Source organism: Apus apus, chromosome 6 (assembly GCF_020740795.1).
Source record: "Apus apus isolate bApuApu2 chromosome 6, bApuApu2.pri.cur, whole genome shotgun sequence".
In the NCBI taxonomy this organism is placed as follows: domain Eukaryota; kingdom Metazoa; phylum Chordata; class Aves; order Apodiformes; family Apodidae; genus Apus; species Apus apus.
The window spans coordinates 22,397,378-22,420,063 of record NC_067287.1 but is presented as its reverse complement, the minus strand read 5'-3'; the positions used below and the strand labels follow the sequence as shown (position 1 = coordinate 22,420,063).

Here is a 22,686-nt window from a genome sequence, read left to right as displayed (position 1 = left end):
AAGGTATGTTGCTGCGTTCTGCTTTAAATCCTGAGACTGTTTTAGAGCCCTGTTTTTCCAGCAGTTGTGACAGTGTCGATTCCTAGACCACAGAGAAGTGGTACTGCCCTTTTCCAGGGAGTAAGATGTGGTACATGCAAAGAGTTGAAGCCGTATCCCATGAAGCAACAGGCATGCAGGAACACCTTTGTGACAAAAGTGCAGACTGGAAATGCTACAAAATGTGATTTTATTGCCATGTGAGGGTGGGACTTAGCCCATGTAATACTGGATGTTCTAGTGATGTGTAAAAATCTGTGGTATCTGGAGTTTTGTAGTTTCAGGACTGAAATTCTAAAAAACACAATTTGCAGATGGTGTCTTACCTGAGCATGCACACTCACACCTGTGGCTGCGTAAGGAAGTGGGAGGGGATCTCTGTAAATAAACTGTTTAAAAAGAAAACAAATAGTCAAACTCCCAGCTTAGTAGTTGGGTGTTTGATTGCCTTTTGTTACAGTATTTTTCAAATAGCTGTTACCATAACAACATAACATTTTTCTTTTAATTTTTTTAGCTGTTTGGAAAAAAAACATCTTGCCAGAATTCTTCCATAATAGCTTCCATTAACTGCAGTGACTTCTATTGGGGAAGCCAGTGCTGATGTCTCCTGCTGTCACAAGTCACTCAAATCTGTTTTGTCTGATAAGGCCAATTTGAGCTTTATAAAACATGTGTTTTTTTTCCATCCCCAAAGAGCAAATATCAGTAAGGATGGGATTCATAACCAATAATTTGCCAGGAGACTAGGTTCCCAATACCTGTCAGCAGAATTGGTCCCACACTTGAAAAACTAGTTCAGACTGAACGATAAAGATTCTCCTTTACCATAATATACCAAATACCAAGAGACAGAGCTTACAGACATGTGTATTAGAATAAAAAAAAAAAAGAAAAAGAAAAAGAAAAAAAAAAAGGATGAAGAAAGGAGGTACAAATCCTTTAGGAGGCCCGTGTTTTTTTCCCCATTTTATAGTGCATGTTTTGCTAAGCTCCTCAGGTAAACACTGTAGATTAGAGTGTTTTATCACAATCAAACAGAAGTTACTGTAAGAACAATTGGAAAAGGTGAAATAAAGGGAATCATTGATGCTGTCCCAGAAACACTGGCGATTTTGTTTTGGATTGAAGTAATTTGCATGACTAAAAAATAATCACTTTTCCAGACCCTCTACACACTTGACAGTGGTAAATATGTCTGGGCTGTTACATTTAATAAATTGTTTGCTAACACCATCTTGTTTCTGGAAACAGGGATGAAAATATTTATTTTAGCAAGGCTTGTTTTCTAATTAGCTTTTTGTAATTTTGTAATTACCCAGAACCATATTTTAGTGTAAGCTGTTTGAATTTTTTGGTTTTTTTAAGGAATTAATACAGAATAAGAAAAGGTTCCATGAATTACTTCAGTATTGTTATCTAAAATTTCTTGGAGGAGAAGAAAAGGTAACTGTTATTTCTATGTTGATTACCTGGATCGAAATGACGAGCAGCTGGCCAGCCAGTGCCGGCATGCTACTTTTCTAGGGGAGGTGTGCAAGTGTGTACATCCATATGTAAGCATGTGTGCCCATGTTTTCTTTGAACTAGCTAAAAAGTATTTTTAAGTCTTTAGAAGTCTTGCTAAACAATGTGCTTTAGTTTCCATACTCTTTTCCACAAATCTGCATTCACACGAGTAGCTTAAATTGATTCCAGAGAGAGTATTCCAGGTTTGCACAAGTGCAAATGACATTGGAAAATGAGGTGGTTATCTGGTCATAAGGCTTCAGGGAGGCTTCTGTTCAGTTTGTGAAGGTATCAAACATTTCAGTGAACCTGAAAACAGCAGCATTGAAATCAGCATCACAAATCTTGTTGCTCTATTTAAAATTCAGAATAGACAACAGTTTTTTCCAGTCCGAATTATTTTTCTAATGTGTAGCTGAAAGTATTTATTTAAGTAACCTAATTTCACCCCCCATTTCAGAGTATTTGAAATCATACAAACACCGATGTATTCCCACTTTTAAAAATGCTAATGCCACTTTAAAGAATCCAGCAAGTCCAGCATTAGACTGTCTGAGTATCTCTTTTTGCTTTAGCAGCCAAGCTGTCGGGGTTGATCTGACACTCCTTGATCACACATCATTTGATATAAAAAGGTGAAAGTGGTACTACAGATGCCTGCAATTTGACTGATAGTGTTAAGAATGTTCATCCACACAACTGTCCATTAGATTTTTTTGTCACGGTGAGGTTACTCAGTCTGCGAAAAGGCAACAAATCCACAGTTTGGAAATCAAGTGATAAGTGTGGCTGTATGCTGGTTTTTTTATGCTCTGTATTGGTTGTATGTGCATGTGAAAAATGTGAATGAGATGTATTATATTTATTAGCAACCAAAATCTCTTGCATTCACACCACTCTGCTGCAGCTAGGATTGAGAAGAAGAGCTTTCATACTCTGCTCCGGTGTGACCAGTCATTGTAGGTTGCTCTAGAACTCGTAACTACTGAGGGGAGTTTTGAAATGGGCACTATCTGAACTTCTGAGGAAGGTCTATAATGTTGCTTAATAATTACATCAACTGTGACAGTTTAATTCAGTGTAGGTATCCAAAACTATTTCTGAAATTAATCATAGGCATGCTTTATAGCTTATGCATGTCGAAAGTCATAAGACAAGTCTCATCATGGACCTTAACTATTTTAACATGACTTTTTAAATAGCCCAACAATTTAAAACAATTACATAACATTTTTCCTTGCTAACTTCTAAAACAAAATGAAAAATGTTTCTTTGCATTTATGGGATTGAATATAGTTAAGTGACCTCTACAAAAGGCTGCCTCTTTGAAGTGTTCTCTGAAGAGAGCTTCAAGGCAGCTGAGTGTCTCAGATTGTGATTTTGTAAGGTTTTGATGCTAGAAAATTGTTTAACAAACAGCTCCAAAATATTTAGATTTTGATTAATAACACACAGTGCCGTGGTATTTAAATAACATGAAGTATGAAATCTAACATGTGGCAGAAGGGTATGTGTTCCACATGGTTAGGAGAATAGGAATGGGGGCACACCAATATCTGAGCAGGAGGGAAACAGCTACAGAAAGCCAATTAAACTATTATTTAGGAATGTATTGAACTATTGTCTCTACTTGCGCCAAAACTTTTCCTCTAACTTTGTGGCTGGAAAAGATGCTCCTTCAGCAGTGTAGGGAGTTCTGGTTACCATTGCTTTGTTCTTCAAAAGTCTGCATTGTGTATGAGTGTGCAGAACCCTGGACTTGGTTAACATTGGGCACCCAGCACTGGTAATAGTCGGACTTCTTAATACAGTAACATATGAATAATACTAACTAAACCTAGGAAACCCAGTTGTGTTTAACCGTCTGAAGAGAAATGCTCAATCTGAAATAAATCGGTCTTAAGGCCTCAAAACTTTTGCTTGTAGTTAAATTCTTGTCTAGTTTAACAATCCTCTTAAATATTGAAGCTTTACTGATAAAAGAAGTGTTTCTCTGCCAAAATAAGTTTTACTCCATCTAAGGAATTAAAATACTACTGTATTTAGAGACTTTCCAATGAAAAGACTGGAATTGATGTGAAGAGATACTGAACTGGCCTACACTGAAGAGTTCATTTAAAAAATTCTACCTCATTTATACCTAATTACAATTAGATTAGGATCACATCTAATCTCATAGTAATTATATGTTAGCTGTATGTATTAGCTCTAGTATGACATCTGATACAAGCATTTATTTTATTAAATGAAAAGGAGAAAAGTCCTACCCAGCTCTAGCATCATATGCCTATATCTTATTTGCATATATATACCTTTTAAATTCCAAACCAGAAAAAAAACTTGTAATTTTAATTTGTATTTTGGGGCAAGCCAAAGGGAAAAAAAACCAAACTGTCCTGGCTTGAGCCAGGATTAGGCTAATTTTCCTTTTACTGATTTTTTTTTTTTCCCCCCCCTCTTTCAGGAAGCTCTCTTTTAACTAGCAGCAGGTTTTCCAGCTAGTGGGCTGATAACACTGGAAGGACACAAACCGACCAACCAAACCAAAAGCACTGATTTTTTTAAAATAAATTTGTCTATGACGGAAGCAAAATGTAGATTAATTAGCTATTTGCTGTGAATAAACTAATATTGTGAATATGCAAGTTGTCTTTTAACATGTCAGTACAATGCCACAACTAACCAGACTTACTAACGCTGTCAAAAGGTGAGGTGTACCAGTAATTCTTTCTGATTTAAATTTTGCTTGCTGGAATTAGTATGTAGACATAGAGATATGTGCAAAGGAAAATAATAATAACCTTAATGTGTGAGCAGTTTCACATTTCATCTATCAGTTTGACGAAATTCTTCCAAATGCAGTTCTCTGTTAGTGATGGGTAGTGGTTACAGTATGAAGATGCTTTCAGCAGTGCACTACTGTCTAAAATGGACATTGATGCCAAAGTGATTCTGTCTTCAGATCAACACAGCCATGACTGTTAAAAATGCAAAGAAATGAGCACATTCAGCAAGCTGTACTAATTATATCTAGCTCACATTTGCAAACTGTTTAATTGTAAGCATTCCTGGACTGGTATTACTACATCTCAAGGATTATTTCACAGTTGTTGCTATAAAAATTAAAAATAGTCTCTCTTTAAGCTCTTTCAGAGGAGTTGAAGCTAGATGAGGTGAAACCAAAACATAAATAATAAATAAAAGCCTTGCAATCAAATGTCTTGCTACCTAACCCAATTACTATCTAATTATTGTAATCTGACTTCAGAATCAATTACGGAACTTAATTTTTAGTGTTCATTCACCCCACCACAGAGATAATATAATAAAGGTTTTAATAGAATATTTTAATAAGCAGGAATTGGACAACTTTTTGTGATTCAGGGTTTTGGGATTTTAAATTACCATCTTTAATTTCAGCAAAACAAAAGAGAGTCTTTCAAACTTCTTAATCACAAACACATTTTAGTGAGTATCCACAAGAAACAGCATCCAGGGCTTTTTAAATCAAGAGATTTTTGTTCAGGTGCCTCCCCTGGGTGAGATCCCAGTCTGTAGATGCACATACCTGCCACAGTTCACAATCTATTGTGATTTCACAGTTCAGAATTAAGTAGGCTGAAAGATACAAACTGAAAAAGGGAGAAAAACCTTGAAGCCTACGATTTCAAGCGATTTTGAAAATGCCGAAGTCTTGAGGCCTCTAGGAATTACAGGAATATAAAACTGAAGTTGCTGACAAAATGCTTTTTAGTGGTGAGCTCTTTGTCAGGTACAGGAGAACTAATCAAGGCCTGAGGTTGCCTTGTTGTTGTTACAATTTCTGATTCCCATGAAGGCTGGTCTCTAAAACACTGGAGCATCAGTTTTTCATCTGGTGGATTGTTGACTTAACTAATGAGGCTTCACAATCAAATCCTTCTGTCAGTGTGTGATTTACAGAGCAAGTTCAAGTTAAGCTACTTGTATCCATGTTACTTTGGATGTGTCTTGTTTTGTGAGCAATTTAAAAACTAGGACATGTTTTATACTCTGGAGATACTGCTGTTTGTGGTTCTCCCAAAATTTAAACATTTTGCATGCATCAGACCACTTCAGGAAGCTTGCAGGGTAAATGGAGTTCCCTGCTGAGCAGCTAATAGGGGAACTCACACTTCCAGGAAAAATGTGTCTTAATAGGAGGGGATTACTATAAATCTCCTGGTTTGATGTACATCCTTGCTTAAATGTTACAGGAGTGGCTTCAGTATCCTGCAGCTTCTGTATCCCACTTGTAGCTGCAGCCAGGCATATTTATACAGTTTTTGAAGGCTGACACTTTCAGAGAGGAGTTGCCAGCTCTCTTTAGAGATGCACAAATTAAAAATGAAGTAATTGCCTTACCTTTATTCCCTCCTTCAAAATGCTACACATTCTTACCATCTTCAAGTCAAAGACACAACTATGGGGGATTTCTGAGTTATGTGATGGCTGAACATTGAGTGCATACACACTCATTTAACCTTAAGTAGAGAAAATAAAATAAGTAGAAATACTTTTGAAACTATTTTATAAATAATCTCAGTGCATAGCGCACGATGTTGTGCACCAGATAATAGTGATACAATATTGGCCTCTGAAGTAACAAAAAAACCCCAAACCTAAACCAGAAAGCATTTATTTTGTAAATGTAATAATTACATTTGTCCTTGGCATATTCTGAGAGGTACCATCTCCCCAGACAGTGTATGTGATGCACAGATTGCTGGGGCCTTTGGATTATTTCTAAAGGAATCCGTAAAAGATGGCTGAGAAACGAAATTCATCCACAGAATGCCACCTGTAGTTGTGCAATTAATGGCTTTAACTCATCTTGCAGTTTCCTGAAACACTACAGAAGCCTTCTAGAGTTTCTTTCCTAAGCCCTGAGGGTGTCAAAGAGCCCTCGAGCTTTGTCCATTTCCCTAAAAGCCCTCGCTTGGGTGTGTCTAAAACAGCTTGATGTTTTTCAGCTGAGCAGAGGCTATTCAAGCAAGTGTTAATTGTAACAAGGCTAGATAAGAGGCCGGTTCAGGTTTTTAATTGCCTTGCTTCTCTTCCGTCCAGAAGTGGATGCTGCATTGTAACTGCTCTGTCGTTCATACTTCCAGGTACAGTCTGGGGAGGCTGCTGGGATTTGTACATGATCTATACAAGCAATGTAGTATTTTTTTTACCAAGTGCTTTAAGAAATATGTCTATTAAAGATGGTTTTGTGGCTAGCACAGCTGACAATCTGACAGCAGATATAACTTCAGCTGCTATGCTGTAGAGGTCATCTAGCCCCTCATGTTATCACAGCAGTGAGATGAATGCTGGTGCTAGTGACCATCATCTCTTTCCTGACTGAATGCTGCCCTTAGGCACTTTGTGCTTGACAGTACACCTCTCCAGACAAGTGGGAATCTTAAGCTCAAAAGAATTCTGAAGCAAATGGTATTTCAGTCTCGTCTAATTCCAATGATATAGCAAGTACTGAGCAAAAAAGCCCTAGAAATACAGTGAGAAATTCAAGATCACCTTTGGCCTGAGTCAAGAGGAGTTCTTACTCTGCCTTGCAGAAGATGAGTTTGCAAATGTTCCTGCTGTTGCTAATTCCCTTGAAAATATGATCTATGAGATTGAAAGTGAACTGATAGGAGATCTCCTTTGTTGCAACATGCTAACAGCTCAAAAATATGTAAAAGATACAGGTGGAACATCATCACCAGTTTCCTGCAAGAAAATGTTATGAGTTGGCAAGTGCAGTGAGATTTCATTGGGGACGACTTTTAGTGACTCAGAATCTTTCTTGGTTGTTGAAGGCCTTTAAAAGTAGTCTGCGTTTCTGCTGGGATTGCACAGAAAGCATTAGCCAACATGAAAAATATAATGGACAACTGCTATGAAAATGCTTACCTTTATTTAAGATTCTCCTGTGAAGTCATCTGGATTTCCATTTTTATCCAGTGCAATAAGCAACGAACACGTGAGTTCCTGTTTTTGTTCTACAGTAGAGCGGCTACTCAGGCAAAATTCTTAATCACTTATTTTCTTCATTTTTAACTGCAATTTTTTAATGCTGTGAGCCTTCTCTTCTTCTATGTATCTTAATTATTGTTTTGCTTTGAAAACAAGACATGGCTTTGTTTGGCTCTTTGCATAAAATAAAGACCTTCATCATGAAGTTTCATCCCTCAGTCTGCTGAGTTAGGAAAACAGCTTGGATGACAGATTTGAAACCTCTTACAACTTTTTCGCTGAAATATGTATTGAGATTGATAGAGATGGTGGTAAAATATTAGTTTTGTCAGTACTTCTCTAAAATAAGGAATGATTAGGACTGAGGCTTGCAGATTCAGACTATATACAAGTATGATTCCAATCTAAGGGTTAAGAAAAGAGGAGCAATCATTCAAGTTATTATTCAATGACGGATTGAAACTTGCATTTGAGAAGTGACTTCATAACTCATCCCAGCTAAAATGAAAAGAAAAATGCCCTTACCAGGAAGATAAAAAATACAAATACTGTTCTCAACCATCTACTTAGGAAAATTTTGTATAAATTGACGTAAATTGGGTATTGAAGCAGAGGTACCACTAAAATTGTGACTGATTATATTGAGTCTTCTCCCACTTTGTGCTGCAAAACAATATCTATCTTCATATTAGAATGGTTGGACATGGCCCTGTAAGTGACTGTGTAGATTTCTTTAGCAGAGGCTGTAAATGTTTCAGATGCGTCTGTCAGGCTGTACATCAGTTATGCTTTACGATTAGCCAAACATAATAACACTTCATTGTTACTGAACTAACATAAGACAGCTATTCAAACTTGGCCACCTACCTACACATTCCAACCTGCAAAACACTCTGAGGGAAGAAAATTGGAGTGGGATCATCATTTGGCAGATACATATAATAAATTAGTGATCTCCCCAAGGCTTTTCACTGAACCAGCAGCACAGCTAAATAGCTGTCATTGAGGCACCAAGTTAGAAGAAATAATTAATACAAACACTATTAAACAGTCACTGATTCTTTGGAAGATAAACTGAATGGGATATATAAACATTCTCAGCTGTATGTTTCTGGCTAAACCAAGGTAAGGAGCATCAGTAACTGAAAGCTGCTTGAGGCAGGGCCCCAGGTGCTCTGCAGCCTGGGCAGCTGGGGTGCTGTGCAGGGGTGTGACCTGGCATTGGGGTGCTGCCAGCAAAGTTGTGAGAGAGAGAGAGAGAGAGAGAGAGAGAGAGAGTGAGGGAGGGAGCCTCACTGGGGCTTGCTGTCTGTGCTGCAGAGCCGCATTTTCACTTGGATGTGAGGTTGTAGCTGTGCCTGCCCCTTGTGGCCATTTGTGAAGGTCTTGTGATCCACTCTCCAAACTATTTTTACTTGGCTACCTGGCTTGACCACAGACCTGCTTTGTCACTATGGGCTTCTCTGGCAATTACTGGACCTCTGGCTGATCCTGGTTACTGTTACCAAACCTGCTTTGCTCCTCTTGCTCAGGTATCATGGGGACGCTGATGCTCACCTCCTCCAGGTCACTGGCTGCTGGGTGGGAAGGGGGCAGTGTCTTCAGCCCCTGAGCTCAGCCAGAGCCACCAACTGGTTCATTTCACTTACCTAGAAAACTTGAAGGAATGTGAAGACTTGAAAATAAAATGCAAGAGGACAGGGCACAAAGGAAGCAAGTTTTCTCTGATTAAAACCAAAAGACCCCTTTATTTTGGTGGGAAAGGCTGTAGCCCATTGTAAATACCATTAGAAATGTTTTTGGAAACAATAGTTTACTTCTGCAAGCCACTCCAGATCTTTGGAGACCTTTGAGCTTTTTGTCTGTCATCCAAAATGAAATGCTAATGGATATAATTTAACAGAGGAATTAAAAAAAAAAAAAAAGCCAAACAAGAACAAAAATACCCCACAAAAGTAACACTAAATGCTAATGTCATTTATGTACTTGGTTAGTATTTTGTAATTAACTTTCCCCCCTTTAAAACCACAAAACAACTTTGAGGACTAGGTTACTACGCCACTACTATCAAATAAGGTGGGAAATATTTTACCATATTTTGATCCCTATTTTTACCCCAATTTACATGATGCATGTTAAAGTCAGTGAACTGACATTATGAATTCAGATTTTAACTCTAAATGTTTTCACACTTTTGGTTTCATCATGTATTTGACATAACTCAAATGTAACTAATTAGTACTGAAGTACAACTCTTCATTTATCACATTTTTGCAGATAGATTTTTAAAGCATTTATTCTGTTTACTTGTTATGATACACTGCTTCAGATTAGAGCCTTGACTTATTTTAATAAGGATTCTGAAATCTATTAATATATCCTGCATGTAGAAGGCCTAACGAGTCCTGCTATTTCCATAACATCATGGTATTGCAGTAAACATTTCAAAGTGATTGTGTTTTCACCATTTTATCCAAGCATGTGCAGTGCTAATACTTATTCCTCAACTTCAATATAATCTTGGAACCACTATTCTGAGAAGTAGATAATGTTAGAAAGAATTATGAATGCAGAGTGGCATAGTCATCAATGGGGTACAAAATACACTGTTAAAATCAGGCTTTTACAAACATGGCACAGACTCTGCTGTAGCACTGTATGCTCTAAAAGCTGGAGATATATTTTAGAAAACACTGATGAAGCCATTACTGCACCATCCATTTGTTCATGGTAGATATCATTATTCAAGAAATTTAAGGACTGTAATGATGGAAAATCACACAGAAAGAAAAGAAAAGGAACACAGACTTTGTCAGAAACAAGGGCTACATTTTTATTCAAGAGGCCCATAATGATGGAAAATCACAGTGAAAGGCAGAGAGGAAACAGGGATCCCATAAAGGACTGACACCACAGTGGCACAAGTAGTAGAACAGTCATAGCAAGTGGATAAAAATAAACAAAATTAACTAGAGAAGAGCTGGACTCAGGGATGAAGCACAAAACAGAAACAAATCACAGCAAATGTTGAAGATTAATTTCAAAGAATCTGCTGAGAATGAGTGGAGTGACAAGTTGCATCAATATTAATGAAGCTGAAATAGAACTCCAAACGACCACAAGCACGAAATGGCATACAAAGCATTTTCTTTTAAATAGGTTGGAGATTGGATCACAAGACCTTCACAAACATGAAGAGAATTCACAAAATATGGTATTATGGGAAATGTGATAAACAATCACAACACAAATATTTAAAAAGATCTATGGAAATATTAATGGTAGATACTTTTATTTTAAAGCAATGCCTTAGAGATGAGATACTCAGGAAAGTAAGAGGAAAAGAGTATTTTCTGGTATCCAGTGATCTGTAACTGTCTTAAAGGGATCTTCTATATCTTCAGGTACCAGTCTGATTTTTTTTTCAAGAAATCAAAGACAGCTAGGCACCTCATATCCTTAGTAATATATTTCACTTTAAGTGTGCATAATGTGCAAAGAAATATTATTGCCCACCTTGAAAGGGAAAAAGAAACATGTTACATATAGATTGGCAGTCAGAGCTCTGTGCAGGCAGGAAATAAACTCTTCCCATATTACTGAAGTTACCCACTCATTTAGACAGCCATGACTACAGGCTGTGGAGCTTTCAGATTCTCTGATGCTTGACATTAAAAATTTCTGCCCCACCAGCTGACAACTGTATTTACTTCTCATCAGATAGCCTATGGTTAGAAACAAGGGGTCACTCTTTAAGAATCCAATTTCTAAAAAAAATGAACGCAAATGTGTAATTTCTCAGATGATGTTGTCAGGAGTCCTGCAAATTGTACCTGGTGTGTCAAACATTCTAAGATCTCCCTTAGTGAGAAAGGGAGAGCAAGTGCTTTTCCTGATAAAGTTCACTTTTCCCTATGAAAATTCCTTGTGACAGCCAAGGTTTCAGTGTCATAGAGATGCAATCAATTGAGCTGCTTTACTTATGTAACACATTAAACTATTAAAGGTTTTGCATCTGACACAAGACTTGTTGCGCATTTTTCCTTCCTTGCAGGACAGGTCACTGGTGTTATTTCAGTGCCTTCCCACAGCTCAGCAGCAGCAGTCTTCCCACTTCAGGGTGCTCATTGTGCTGGCTATAAATGCACTAACCTTTCTTGTACAGTGCAGTAAAGACGTAATGACCTAGGAAAGCACTTGAGGTTACTAAAATTGCTGTGTAAGCTGAAGTTTTTGTTTAAAAGTGAGACTGGGACACAAAACATCAGCATAAATGTATATAAGAATGTAGATTAGATTTGCCAAAAGAACAGTTATTTGTGGTACACCACGCTTTTGTTTTTCTTCAGGGGACAGGCATTACATAGTGTCAGCTCATTGTTAAGCTCTGGCTGAAAAATCCCTGTGCAGAATTTGTGTTCTGAAATCTTTATTAGCAAAATCTGTATCCAGGCATTCATGCTTTGGTTGAACCCACAAAACTATTAGGATTTTGGGGCAACAGGATTTCTGTCATCATGTTTTATTTTTTAATGTGGTGATAGAGAACTTTACCACTTGATAAGTAATTTCTCAGAGTTTGGTAGTAGGATTTCATTGTATTTATAGCCCTCCTCTGCAGAGGTGTTCTCAGGCTGTTGACAGATTAGGGAGTGCTTCTGGTGTACCTTGTTCTGTCCTGCTGTGTGCAACCTCCATCCCAGCAACTAGCATGGCAGGATATGAAAGTAATTCTCATTTTGGGAAAACAGGGCATGGGATACAATGGGAAGGTGACTGCTAAACATTGGTTTGTATTCAGCTGTGGTTGGCCTCTTAGCAGCTGTTGCTGGATGATGATGCTTGCAAGGCAGCTGTGACTGTTACTAGCTGTAGAGATGGGGACTGTTTGGATCTCTGCAGTTGCTGTGGACCCTTGGTTTATGCTGGCACCACCACTAGCCTGCATGCACAGCTTGTATCCTAAGTTCCAACATGGCAAATCCCATGCTTACAGGTCAGAGTACTGCAGTTTGGAATAGAAAGTTAGAAACAACTCTGTAAGTAAGTTAAGGGGGAAACGTTGGTGTTGAGCGAAGCTTTGCTGAGCTGCTAAGCTTTTCCAAGTAGAGAAGTATGAAGTTTCAAATTAGTTAAGAGGTCCTTTCCCAAACACTTAAAAGTCACAATGCAATTATGCCTCGTTTTCTTATAAATAAGGGCACTACCATGAAATTAAAGAAAAAGAATATATACATGAGCCAAGGTTTAAATTGCTTTTTAAATTGGATTTTTATAATATAGTAGCTGAATTACTAGGAAGTAATAATTGGATTCTTAACATAACGACAAGAACACAATACCAGCAGTTTGCTGTTAGTATTTACATGTAAATTGAAGCATTATACAAAATAAATCCGCTGTATTTACAGAGATCATTGTAATCCTAATGTAGAACAGAAACTGTTATCCCACCTTCTCTAGGAGTGTGGTACCAACAGAATATTTCTGAATTGGACTGAGGTATGCACCCATCTGGTCATCCTAACAACGTAGCTTCAGGAGGCAAAACTTCTAGATGGTTGCTCTTCTAACCTCCTGAAATTGTCTACATTTTCACATGCAATCTCACCTTGAAGATGTAGACTAGATCCCTGTTATTGTCATTCTATGTGCATAGGTATGGTGTGCTTTGGAGCTTTAATGAATAAGGCCGTAGGAACATATTACTGCCCCTTTCAGTGCTGGGTTGGGCTCAGCATCCAGCCAGTAACTCTCCATCATTACTGCAACAAGAGCTGCTGCTGCAGTTTCTGTGAGGACTCTGGATGACCTGAGGCTGCAGATTTTCCAGAGTTTAAATAATTCTTTGCTGTTTGGCAAATGGTGCCCTAATGAGTGCCAAGGAGTGACTCTTTATCCCAGCCTCTAGAAATGCAGATGAATAGAATTAATCAGTTTTATCTGAACTCTTTAGGTTATAAAATACTTTACAAACCTGACCTTATGAAGTAAAACAAAATTTAAATAAAATTTAAAACACGTCAAGTATTGTCACATTATGTCCTTCCAAGTTTTGTTTGGTTCTCGCTTTATAGTAATTTTGAAAATTATATGTAGTGTATAAAAAGTAGAGTTTTCATTTTATTTATGTACTTTATTATGCAACTCATCTTGTTCTTTCATCAAAATAGACTGTATCTTATCAGGCTAGAAAGTAACTAGCTTAATGTGCATTAGGTTAGGCCCAGAATGAGGTTTGTGGCTTTTTCTATGAGAACACATTTTTGAGTTAAATTATCCAGATGTTTCAATACATTTTTTTTACTGTGTGCAATATATGAAACAAAATAAAGTCATTAAAGCTATCATAAAAACATTACATCACAAACATTTTGGTGTCCCAGAAGAGAAACATGAAATGTCTTTTAAAGCTAGCAAAAGTCTACTATTTTTGCATAGACATTTAACTGCATACAGTTAATATTTGGCATTTAGTCCAGATTTTTTGTTATTTTAGTTTTCTATGTAATAACTTCAGACTCGCACATCATAAAGTCTAGAAGTTAGAGATGAGTTATAGAAGATATATAATTTCCTATAAAATATTAAAATATATTTAAAATGTATATATAATATAAAGTTTCCTCCTTTCAGGTATCTCCCAGGCTGCTAAACATGCCCAAATATTTGCAGAAAACAAGTTCCAGAATAAGTCTTTCTATGGGCTTATTCCTAGTCAGCATTTTTGTAGGGTTGTTTTTTTTGTTTCTGTGTTTTTGTTTTGTTTTGTTTTCAGTAGGTATACAGGTATAGCCCAAATTCAGAGAGAGAAGTTTCCTCACTTGTAGATTAGAGAATCTTACTGTATATTCAATAATATCCTTCAAGGCACAATAAGTATTTTACACTCATGTTCCGTTCTCATACTTAGTTGTTCAACTATCAAGCATCTTGAATAACCAGCTCATCAGTGCTAACATCCCCAGCAATAAATACAATAAAATCTAAAACTTTTTCTTAGACCATTACCATTTATTTTCTTTTAACAGTCCCTTCATGTCTTAGGGCTTCATTTATAGGAGAAAAAAAAAAAAAAAAAAAAAGGTCATATTAGAATGGTCCTAGCATCTTTGAAGCCTAGAAAAAGCCTAGAATTGCCCATTCTATGATAAGTCCCAGTTTAAGATAGTAGTGTAATTTTTGAAATAAAATTTCCTTAATTCCCAGCTAATTTTTCCTACTATAGTACCTCTCTCTTCTTGGCTTTCTCTCTCTTTCTGTGAGCCAATCTTTCATTACTCTCACTGTGAAAATCTTGCTATGTGTTATGCCTTTTAGTGACATTGTCCAGGTTAAACTTACGAAATTTGGCTGAAATTTCCAGACTCATGGTATAATATTATTATTATGTGGTGGATCAGACTGTTCTGCATTATATGCTTCTAGACTGCCAAAGTCTGGGATATTGCAGAAAGGGCTGAGAGATGCTTTGTGTCACCACAGCAATCCTGACTGACTTTGGAGCAGCACCAACATCATCAGCGACCCGTTACCCTTCTTAAAACAAGGACAGTTAGCACAATGCAAAAGCATGAACATGAGTAAACGTGAAATGCGAAGTACAGCATGAATTTCAGTGTGTAAAGAATAGTAGAAGGTTAGAGTCTCTATGGAACTGGATTTATTTACAGCTAAAAGAACAAACCCTAGTGAACCCTACCAAACATAGTGTTTAAAAGTAGTGTATTAAAGCACAGTTCAGCTGGTTGATGACTACCTTTAAACTTCACAGAATTCAATGAACACCATTTAGTTTAGACAGTGCCCTTGAGTAGTGTTTCTTTTTAGCTCTGAGTGTATTTATTACTGGGAGCCATCCAGCTCCCTCCAAGTGGCACAGACCCAGGCAATTTGGGAGCAGTTGTGTGCAAAAGCAGCTGTGTTCTTCTCACCCCCTGGGCTGCACCGAACATTGCCTGGTCACAGCAAGGATCAGGGGCTCTGTTTTTATTCTTTCAGTTCTACAAAACCACTCATTTTTGCAGTTAGCAGTGACTTTGCAGTAAATATATGTTCTGGGCAGCAAAAAGCAAAGAGTATGTTGGTGGCACAAACCACAAGGTGTTTGTTTTATTACTTTCCCTTAAACATTGTCTTTAATCGGGTACAGTTGCTCTAGGGCTGTTTGATTCTGCACGTGTTCCAGCTGTACAATAACCTGTATCTGTGCAGTACTCCTGTGTTGGAGAGTTGACATTGGGATGACTGCTATCTAGATGCTTTTTTCCATTACACTTATAAAACACATTTTGAATGTAATACAGTTAGGATTATTATTATGTCTGACAGTTTAAAATGAGGTTTTCACCATTATGACAGATTTGGGTAGAAATATTCCACCAAATAGGGCAAACCATGACTAAAAGCAACTTGAAATGTAGAAGTATTACATTGCCAAGAGATGATTTCTAGCTGAAGGAACCAAATTATTTAAAGTCCTCTATCTGTATTTAATGATGTGGCCACGCTAGCAGTAAGTCAGGTAGAGGTTAATGAGGGGGAGGCATTATTACAGTGTGTTGTGTGAAAAGCACAAATTAAAAAATCATATTGAAACCTGCAAATTTTTGCACACACAGCATTGACTTTTGTATGATATGTAGACACACTGAAGCACAGTAACAGAACTAGTCTGGATCTACATTCCTTTTCTCTCCAGAGTTCAGCTGTTTTCCCAGATAACCACAGTAAGAATTATATCTATTGTAGGGTCTATTATTATTTTGTATACATACACCCACACTCCTTTATCTAGCAAACTGCTTATGCCTGTATTGTGCTTAAGAACTGGTGAGGGGGGGAAAAAAAAAAGTTAAACTTAAGTGGCTGTGAGATACATACCAGCTTTCTGGTCTTGGAAAAATATTCAGCAGAATTAAGTATTTTTATTTCAAGAAGACAGCAAGTTTATCTTTGACAGCTATCATGTCTCAACAAAGACAACAAAATAATCTGATGTTAGGATGGTAAGAAAAGCTTTCCAAAAGTAGCCTTTCAGAATGTTTGTTGTCTTATTAATAGAGCTAGGCAAATCCATTCCATATTGTTGCTCTGAAACAGTCTTTGCACAACCTTACCTTCATGACAAGCATGGATAAAAATGGGCTATCTTCAACGTGAGAAGGGTGGAAAACTAAGATGTATTTATTCCATTCCTTGGTGAGGAAACTAATTTTGGTTAGTGAAGTTTGTAATTTAGGGATGCGAAGGATTCAGGGGCTGCCCTGCAGTTATTTATACATATTTTTGGTAAATTTCAGTATTTCTGAATGTTTGTTGTAGTAATTCCATGGTTCATCCAACAGCTAAGTAGCTACATTTTAATCTGAATTAGTTGGTTTATATTGTTTCCCTCTTACATCTATAGTGTTAGATACAGTAGAAAGACCATATAAGCATGTTACCATAAAGATCTGGCTATTATTATCATTATAGTAACAGAAAAGCTCTGAACATAGGGTATTATTTTCCTCAACCACATTGCTGCAAAAATCTCCTGTCCCTGAAAAAAAAAAAAAAAGTTGTAACAGCCACTTCTTACATGCAATTCCAATTTAGGCTTAGTAAAAATGTTCTTCCTTCGAAAAAAAATTGGGTTTTTTTTATGGTTAAGATTATACTCCTTTCACTGCGACAGAGATGACATATAATCTGGTGGTACTCTCACCTTGACTCCTTCACTCCGGTGTTTTACAAGTTTTGAGACTTTTATCTTGCGGACTTAAAATAGGACATGCCGTAAGAACAGTTTTTACTGCTCGCTCTCCTTCAATTTTCCTAGCAGGCAAACACTTGATGGTGCCCGTTCCTTAATGGCCCAGCGAAGTGGAGCCTGAGCCGAAGAAAGCGGCCGGAGTTTTGTGGAGAGTCCTGGCCTGACGTCTGTAACATTCTGTGACTGTCCACAGCTTCTAAATGTTCACCTTTTCTCCCTGAAGCCTCTGTTTTATTCCCCCTCAAGAGGATTATCATTCACTGAGTCGCCACCTAAATGTCTGTGCCTCCATCCCGGGGCGCTCACACCTGCCTCCCGGCACCGCTCGCCACCTTTGCCAGGATCCGGAGAGGCAGGGACAGGCACCGGCAGCGCGCCCGCCCGCCCTTCCCGCCGCGAAACACCCGCAGGGCGGCTCGGGGCACGGCGCTGGGCCCCGCCGGTGCGGGGCTGCCGGGCGGGGAAGGGCCGGGCCCGGGGCCGGCGGCTCCACCCGCGCCCCTGCGGCCTGCGCGGCCCCGCCGCCCCGCCCCGCCCCGCGCGCCGCTCCCGGCCGCTGGGCGGGCTGGCCCCGCCCGTTCCGCCGGCGCGCCCCGCGTGCCGCCGCTCGCGCCGCTTCCTGTCCGGCGGGGCCGCGCGGAGCGGAGGTGAGAGCGGCCGGGCCTGCGCTGCGCGGCCGGGCCGGGCCGGGCCGGGCCGGGCTGCGGGGAGGGCGGCAGGGAGGGAGAGCCGCGGGGTGCGGCTGGCAGCGCGGGGAGGGCGTTTCTCCTCGGCCTTCTTGAGGCGGAGGCCCCGGGCTCGGCCGGGAGGAGGAGGAGGAGGAAGAGGAAGAGGCCGGGGCGGCGGGTGCGCGGCGGCCGGTGAGGCTGTGCGGGGCCTGCAGCGTGCCTTGCTTCTCTGCTTCCAGATGCCCCCGAAAAAGGGAGGCGACGGGGTTAAATCGCACCCGATCATCGGAAGGTTTGGGACGTCCCTGAAGATCGGGATCGTCGGGCTGCCGAACGTGGGGTAGGCGGGGGCGCGGGCCGGGCTGGAGCTGCCGCTGCTCCCGGAGGGGACTCCAGGCAGCGCTGGGGGAAGCCGCGGGCCACAGGCCCAGGCCTTTCGCCCCGTGGGAGACCTGGGGTTCAGCTTCCGCGGCTTGTAGGTGGGGCGGTGCGAAAGACTCGGGTCGCGTGAGGCTGGAGTGCAGAAGTCTGGACAAGATAATAGTCAAGAAGTACAAGTCTTAGCAGTTGTTGAGTTTTAGAAAAGGCTGCGTCTTTTGCATTTCCTTCCACTCTGTGTATGGGTAACGCATGTTTTTATGCAAATGTGCACGCGCGCACAGACATGGCTTATGGGGGTTTTTTTTGGAGAGGATAATGCACACAGGAAGGGGTTAATGGTATCATAAGTGTCACTTGCAGCGGAGAGAACTTCCATTTTTAAATTTTTTCAGAGTTTGTAATGAAAATTATCTAAGTTACAGTTTGGAAGAGATGATGGGAGGTGAATTGTTCTCTGTCAGGCATCTCATTTGTAGTTGTTATGGCTCCTCAAAGGAGCTGTACTTACAGCACTTACGGGTGATAAATCCCTTGGAGGATAACTGTTTGAAACTGTTGGCATTACTTTGTGTACTGTATTTACTAAGAGAAGTTCTCAGCACTCTTAAAATAAAAAAAAAAAAGGGGGAGGAAAAACCTTGGAGAATGCTTCAGAACCATAAGTACTGCTTTAGTGATTTTTCATTATAACTTATTTTATGTTCAGGGTTTAGGTAAGATAATTAGCAGTAACACTGTGTAACATGTCGATGGGGAAAAATAGCATTTCTGGTTGTGTTAGGGGGTCACTTGAAAAAAAATTGTGACTGACTTTTGAGTGTCATGGCTCTTTGCTCGGAATAAGTTAGTGGCCAGAAGAGCCACTTTGCTTTTTACTTAAAATTTCTTTGCTAACTGACATGTGCAATGTAATCCCTTAGGGGAATTCTCAAGGGTAGGGAAGAGAGGTAAACATAATTGGCATCCAGTGGGACACTATATTTGAAGGTGTTTTGTACTTAAATCAGGGCAATGGTCATTGTTGAAGTAAAGGGGAAGTTTTGTATTGCTTTTGGGTTAGAATCAGATGTGTTTCTGTCCAGCCCTTTTAAATGCTTTTGATTTGAACTTCTTTAAGAACGTGTGTATTTCGTTTATAGGAAATCGACATTTTTCAATGTGTTAACAAAGAGTCAAGCGGCAGCAGAAAACTTTCCTTTCTGTACTATTGATCCAAATGAGAGTCGAGTGCCTGTGCCAGATGACAGATTTGACTTCCTATGCCAGTATCACAAACCTCCAAGGTAACTAAAAATCTTAGTATTTTTCTTCAGTTAAGCAGCTCAAATAGTATTATTGAACCCAAGGTTTTCATGGAAGTTTAATGCACTTATAATGTCTTCAGGGTTTTACTGATACCTGTTTTAGAATGTGAAATTACATATGCACTTTGATTGTACCTTTTCCCACCTCTCCAATATGATCTTTGTGGTATGAGAATGAGAAATCTAGGAGATGCTACTCATTGCTCTGCACTGTTTGGGAGCTTGGTGTTCCTGTCTTTGAAGTTAGTGGCTCTCAGGTGACTTGGAGGTTCTTCTGAAGAGATTTGGAAACGGATCAGTAGTGAACATACCTAACATGTCATGAGGTTTCTCATTTGCAAGTTTTCCACCCTGTATTTTGTATCATTCAGAATATTGGATATGCTGTAGGTGGCCAAACAAGTATCTGGCAATGTAGCTGTGCCCTCAGTCTTTTGACAGTAAGCTTTATGGGCAGCCTTTTTTACCCTGGTTCTTTCTCTCCTCTTTATAGGCTTTGCTACCTGTTGCCTTGTATATTCAGAGACAGTCCTACAATATGTCTCTTCTCATCATTTTCTTAATGCAGGAGTATTGTTGCATCCATGGGTTTTTGCTATTGGCTGTTTCTGTAATCTGCCCTATATTTTTGGTGTGGGGACTGGATTATTGCTTGAACAGCAAAACATAAGGTGCTTTCAGAAAACAAACTTTAATAGACACTCGTGACTTATTTCCGTTTGCAGTTACTTGCAAAGGCATCTTGATAAAGTGAGTGTGCATAAATCATAGGACAAAGTGGAATGCACATCTGTGCTTTTGTTCAACACCTGGGCCTTGGTTTTAGAGCCACACCACGCCCACAATTAAAAAAGATTGATGAGTCACTGATCAAAAATCCATTTGTTAACTTCATTTTCAGGTCCAGGCAAGTTTCTTCAATCTGCAGTTCTTGTATACTTTTTAAATACTGAAAAATACTTTCATATGGAGCTGTTTGTTTAGGAGGATTATTATAACATGTTATCTTATTTTTCCTGCTCCAGTGAGTATTAAGCATACTTGTGTGCTGTTTGCATCATAAACCAAAACTCTGCTGAGTTTGAGAGAAAACTTTCTGGTTGTTGATTGTGCAGAGATAATTATGTGGCTTTTCAGTTTTGTGGACAAATCTGTTTTAAATTGTATTGTTGCTGCATTGGCCACATAGATAATCTTCTGTCAGCTATGAATGGCTATTTCTAAATTAATAGATGAAGTGACAAAGAGATTATTATCTCTTTCCTCATCCTGCCTTCAGCCATCTATCCTTACAGGAACTGTTAAGATTGTAAATACCTGTATATGTGTTCTCTGACTTGCAAACTCTTTCTCTAGAAAAAAACAAACAAACAAACAACAACTTCCACCCCTTAAATATTAGTGAAAATAGTGTATTTACTGAATCTCTATTCAGTAAATATAGTAATTGAATAATAAGCTGGATATAAATAGTAAACCAGCTTTCACTGGGTGGTGTTTTGGCTTTTGAAAGGTCTATTTGTTACTTAAAATCAATGGATGTGGGGATTAGTGGGTAGTTTACAGCTCCTAAGTTCAATTATGCTGCTTATATGATTTTAGTATTTCACTGTAACAGTAACAAAGTAGTGATAATTAGTGATAATTCAGTGGCACAGTAGATTAAGGTAACTCTTCTTGGGCTCTTTGTGTTTGTCTGAGACTAACTGAGGAAAAGAAGGCTGTGGTCATGAAGATATACAACTGAATTGTAATTTAAATTCCTTTCTCTTGTATAGTCTTGATTTTGTTCTTCATCTTTATGTAATAAGTTCTGTGTTAATTTTCTACTTGTTTGGATTTGTTGATGTAATCAATCTGTGCACACAGAGTTTTATAAACAGTGAGTTATCTTCAAATTAAACTCCTGTCTAGTCTCGAAATTTTTCTTTTAAAATCTAAAGCATTCAGGTTTTTATTTCCCATATGTTACACTTAGTCATCAGATCTCTGCAGTCATTGCTGGGAGGTGGGGGAAAAACAAAAAAAAGGGGGGGATGACATTGTCTTAACTAAAGTAATGACAGGCCAAAGTGGTCTCCTCCTGTTGCCTTCAGTGAGTGAGGGAAGGGAGGAGTGGGACTGGCCGGGCTGGCTGGCAGATGGTGTCTGTCACACGGAGCTGGAGCCGAGGTTGGTGCTGCTACACAGAGATGGACTCTCTTGCCGACTGGTTGCTAGTCGGAGTTTGTGGCCCTTCTGCCATCAGAGGAGGAGTTCAGCTCTTCAGGTCCTGTTTGTTGCTTGACAATCTGTTCCTATCTCCAAAAGAAGAAAGCACCAGCTTCAATGGGGCTGGTGTGCAGTTAGTTGCTAGCCCTTGCTGAATGCTGGCTGTTATTACTTAATTGGGAATGTAGATGTTTGTGAATGAAATCACATAGGCAACAATTTAGAGACTATTAGGTAAAGGTAAATCTGTACTTAATAGATTAAGGTAAGCTGCCAGAACTTACAACCTGTGCTTTTTTTTCTTTCTGCAGCAGTGGGTGATATATACGACTGTTTAAATAAGTTCAGGGATACAGACTGTACACAGAAGGTGGGCTCCAAGAATTTCCAGTAAAAACTGCTGTGTTGCTGCCAAATGAACTAGATGAGCAAATTCCCTTGAGCTTGCTTTCTGGTGTGAATGGAACTGTGGATATTAAAAAAATAAGAGACTAATATATTAAAAAATAATTCTGAATGCTTGTTATTTTTTTATCTTATTTTATATTACTGTTACTACCTTAATTTATGTATTTAAACTACTTGTTTTTAGTTGTCATACAATATTCAGTTAAAATTCATATTTGTTGCATTGGGCCAACACTTACCTTTTTCAGAAAGGAAAAACTGTTGGCTGTTTGTTTTGTTGTCCTCCTGCCCCTGTTCCTCCAACACAGGCAAGGTTTGACAGACTAATGATTGAATTAGTTCCAGTTTAGTAATTGGAAAGCAAGTATTTTCTTGGACTGATTCACTTCAGCAGGAACTAAAGCAGAAAGGTGTAATTTTTTCCCCCTCT

At 39.0% G+C, this 22,686-nt stretch overlaps 1 protein-coding gene across 2 annotated transcripts in view; it reads left to right on the top strand.

The window, feature by feature from the left end:
* Nucleotides 1-17,857: 17,857 nt before the first annotated feature.
* Nucleotides 17,858-22,686, top strand: part of OLA1 (Obg like ATPase 1) — a 95,594-nt gene continuing 90,765 nt past the window's right edge. The window contains exons 1-3 of one of the 2 annotated variants that reach the window (XM_051623401.1): nt 17,858-17,931; nt 18,192-18,292; nt 19,473-19,616. In XM_051623401.1, coding sequence (XP_051479361.1) covers nt 18,192-18,292; nt 19,473-19,616 — 245 coding nt within the window. In that variant the 5' untranslated portion in view covers nt 17,858-17,931. Of the gene's footprint in view, nt 17,932-18,191; nt 18,293-19,472; nt 19,617-22,686 lie in introns of those variants that run through there. The other variant, XM_051623402.1, reaches the window with a different exon arrangement.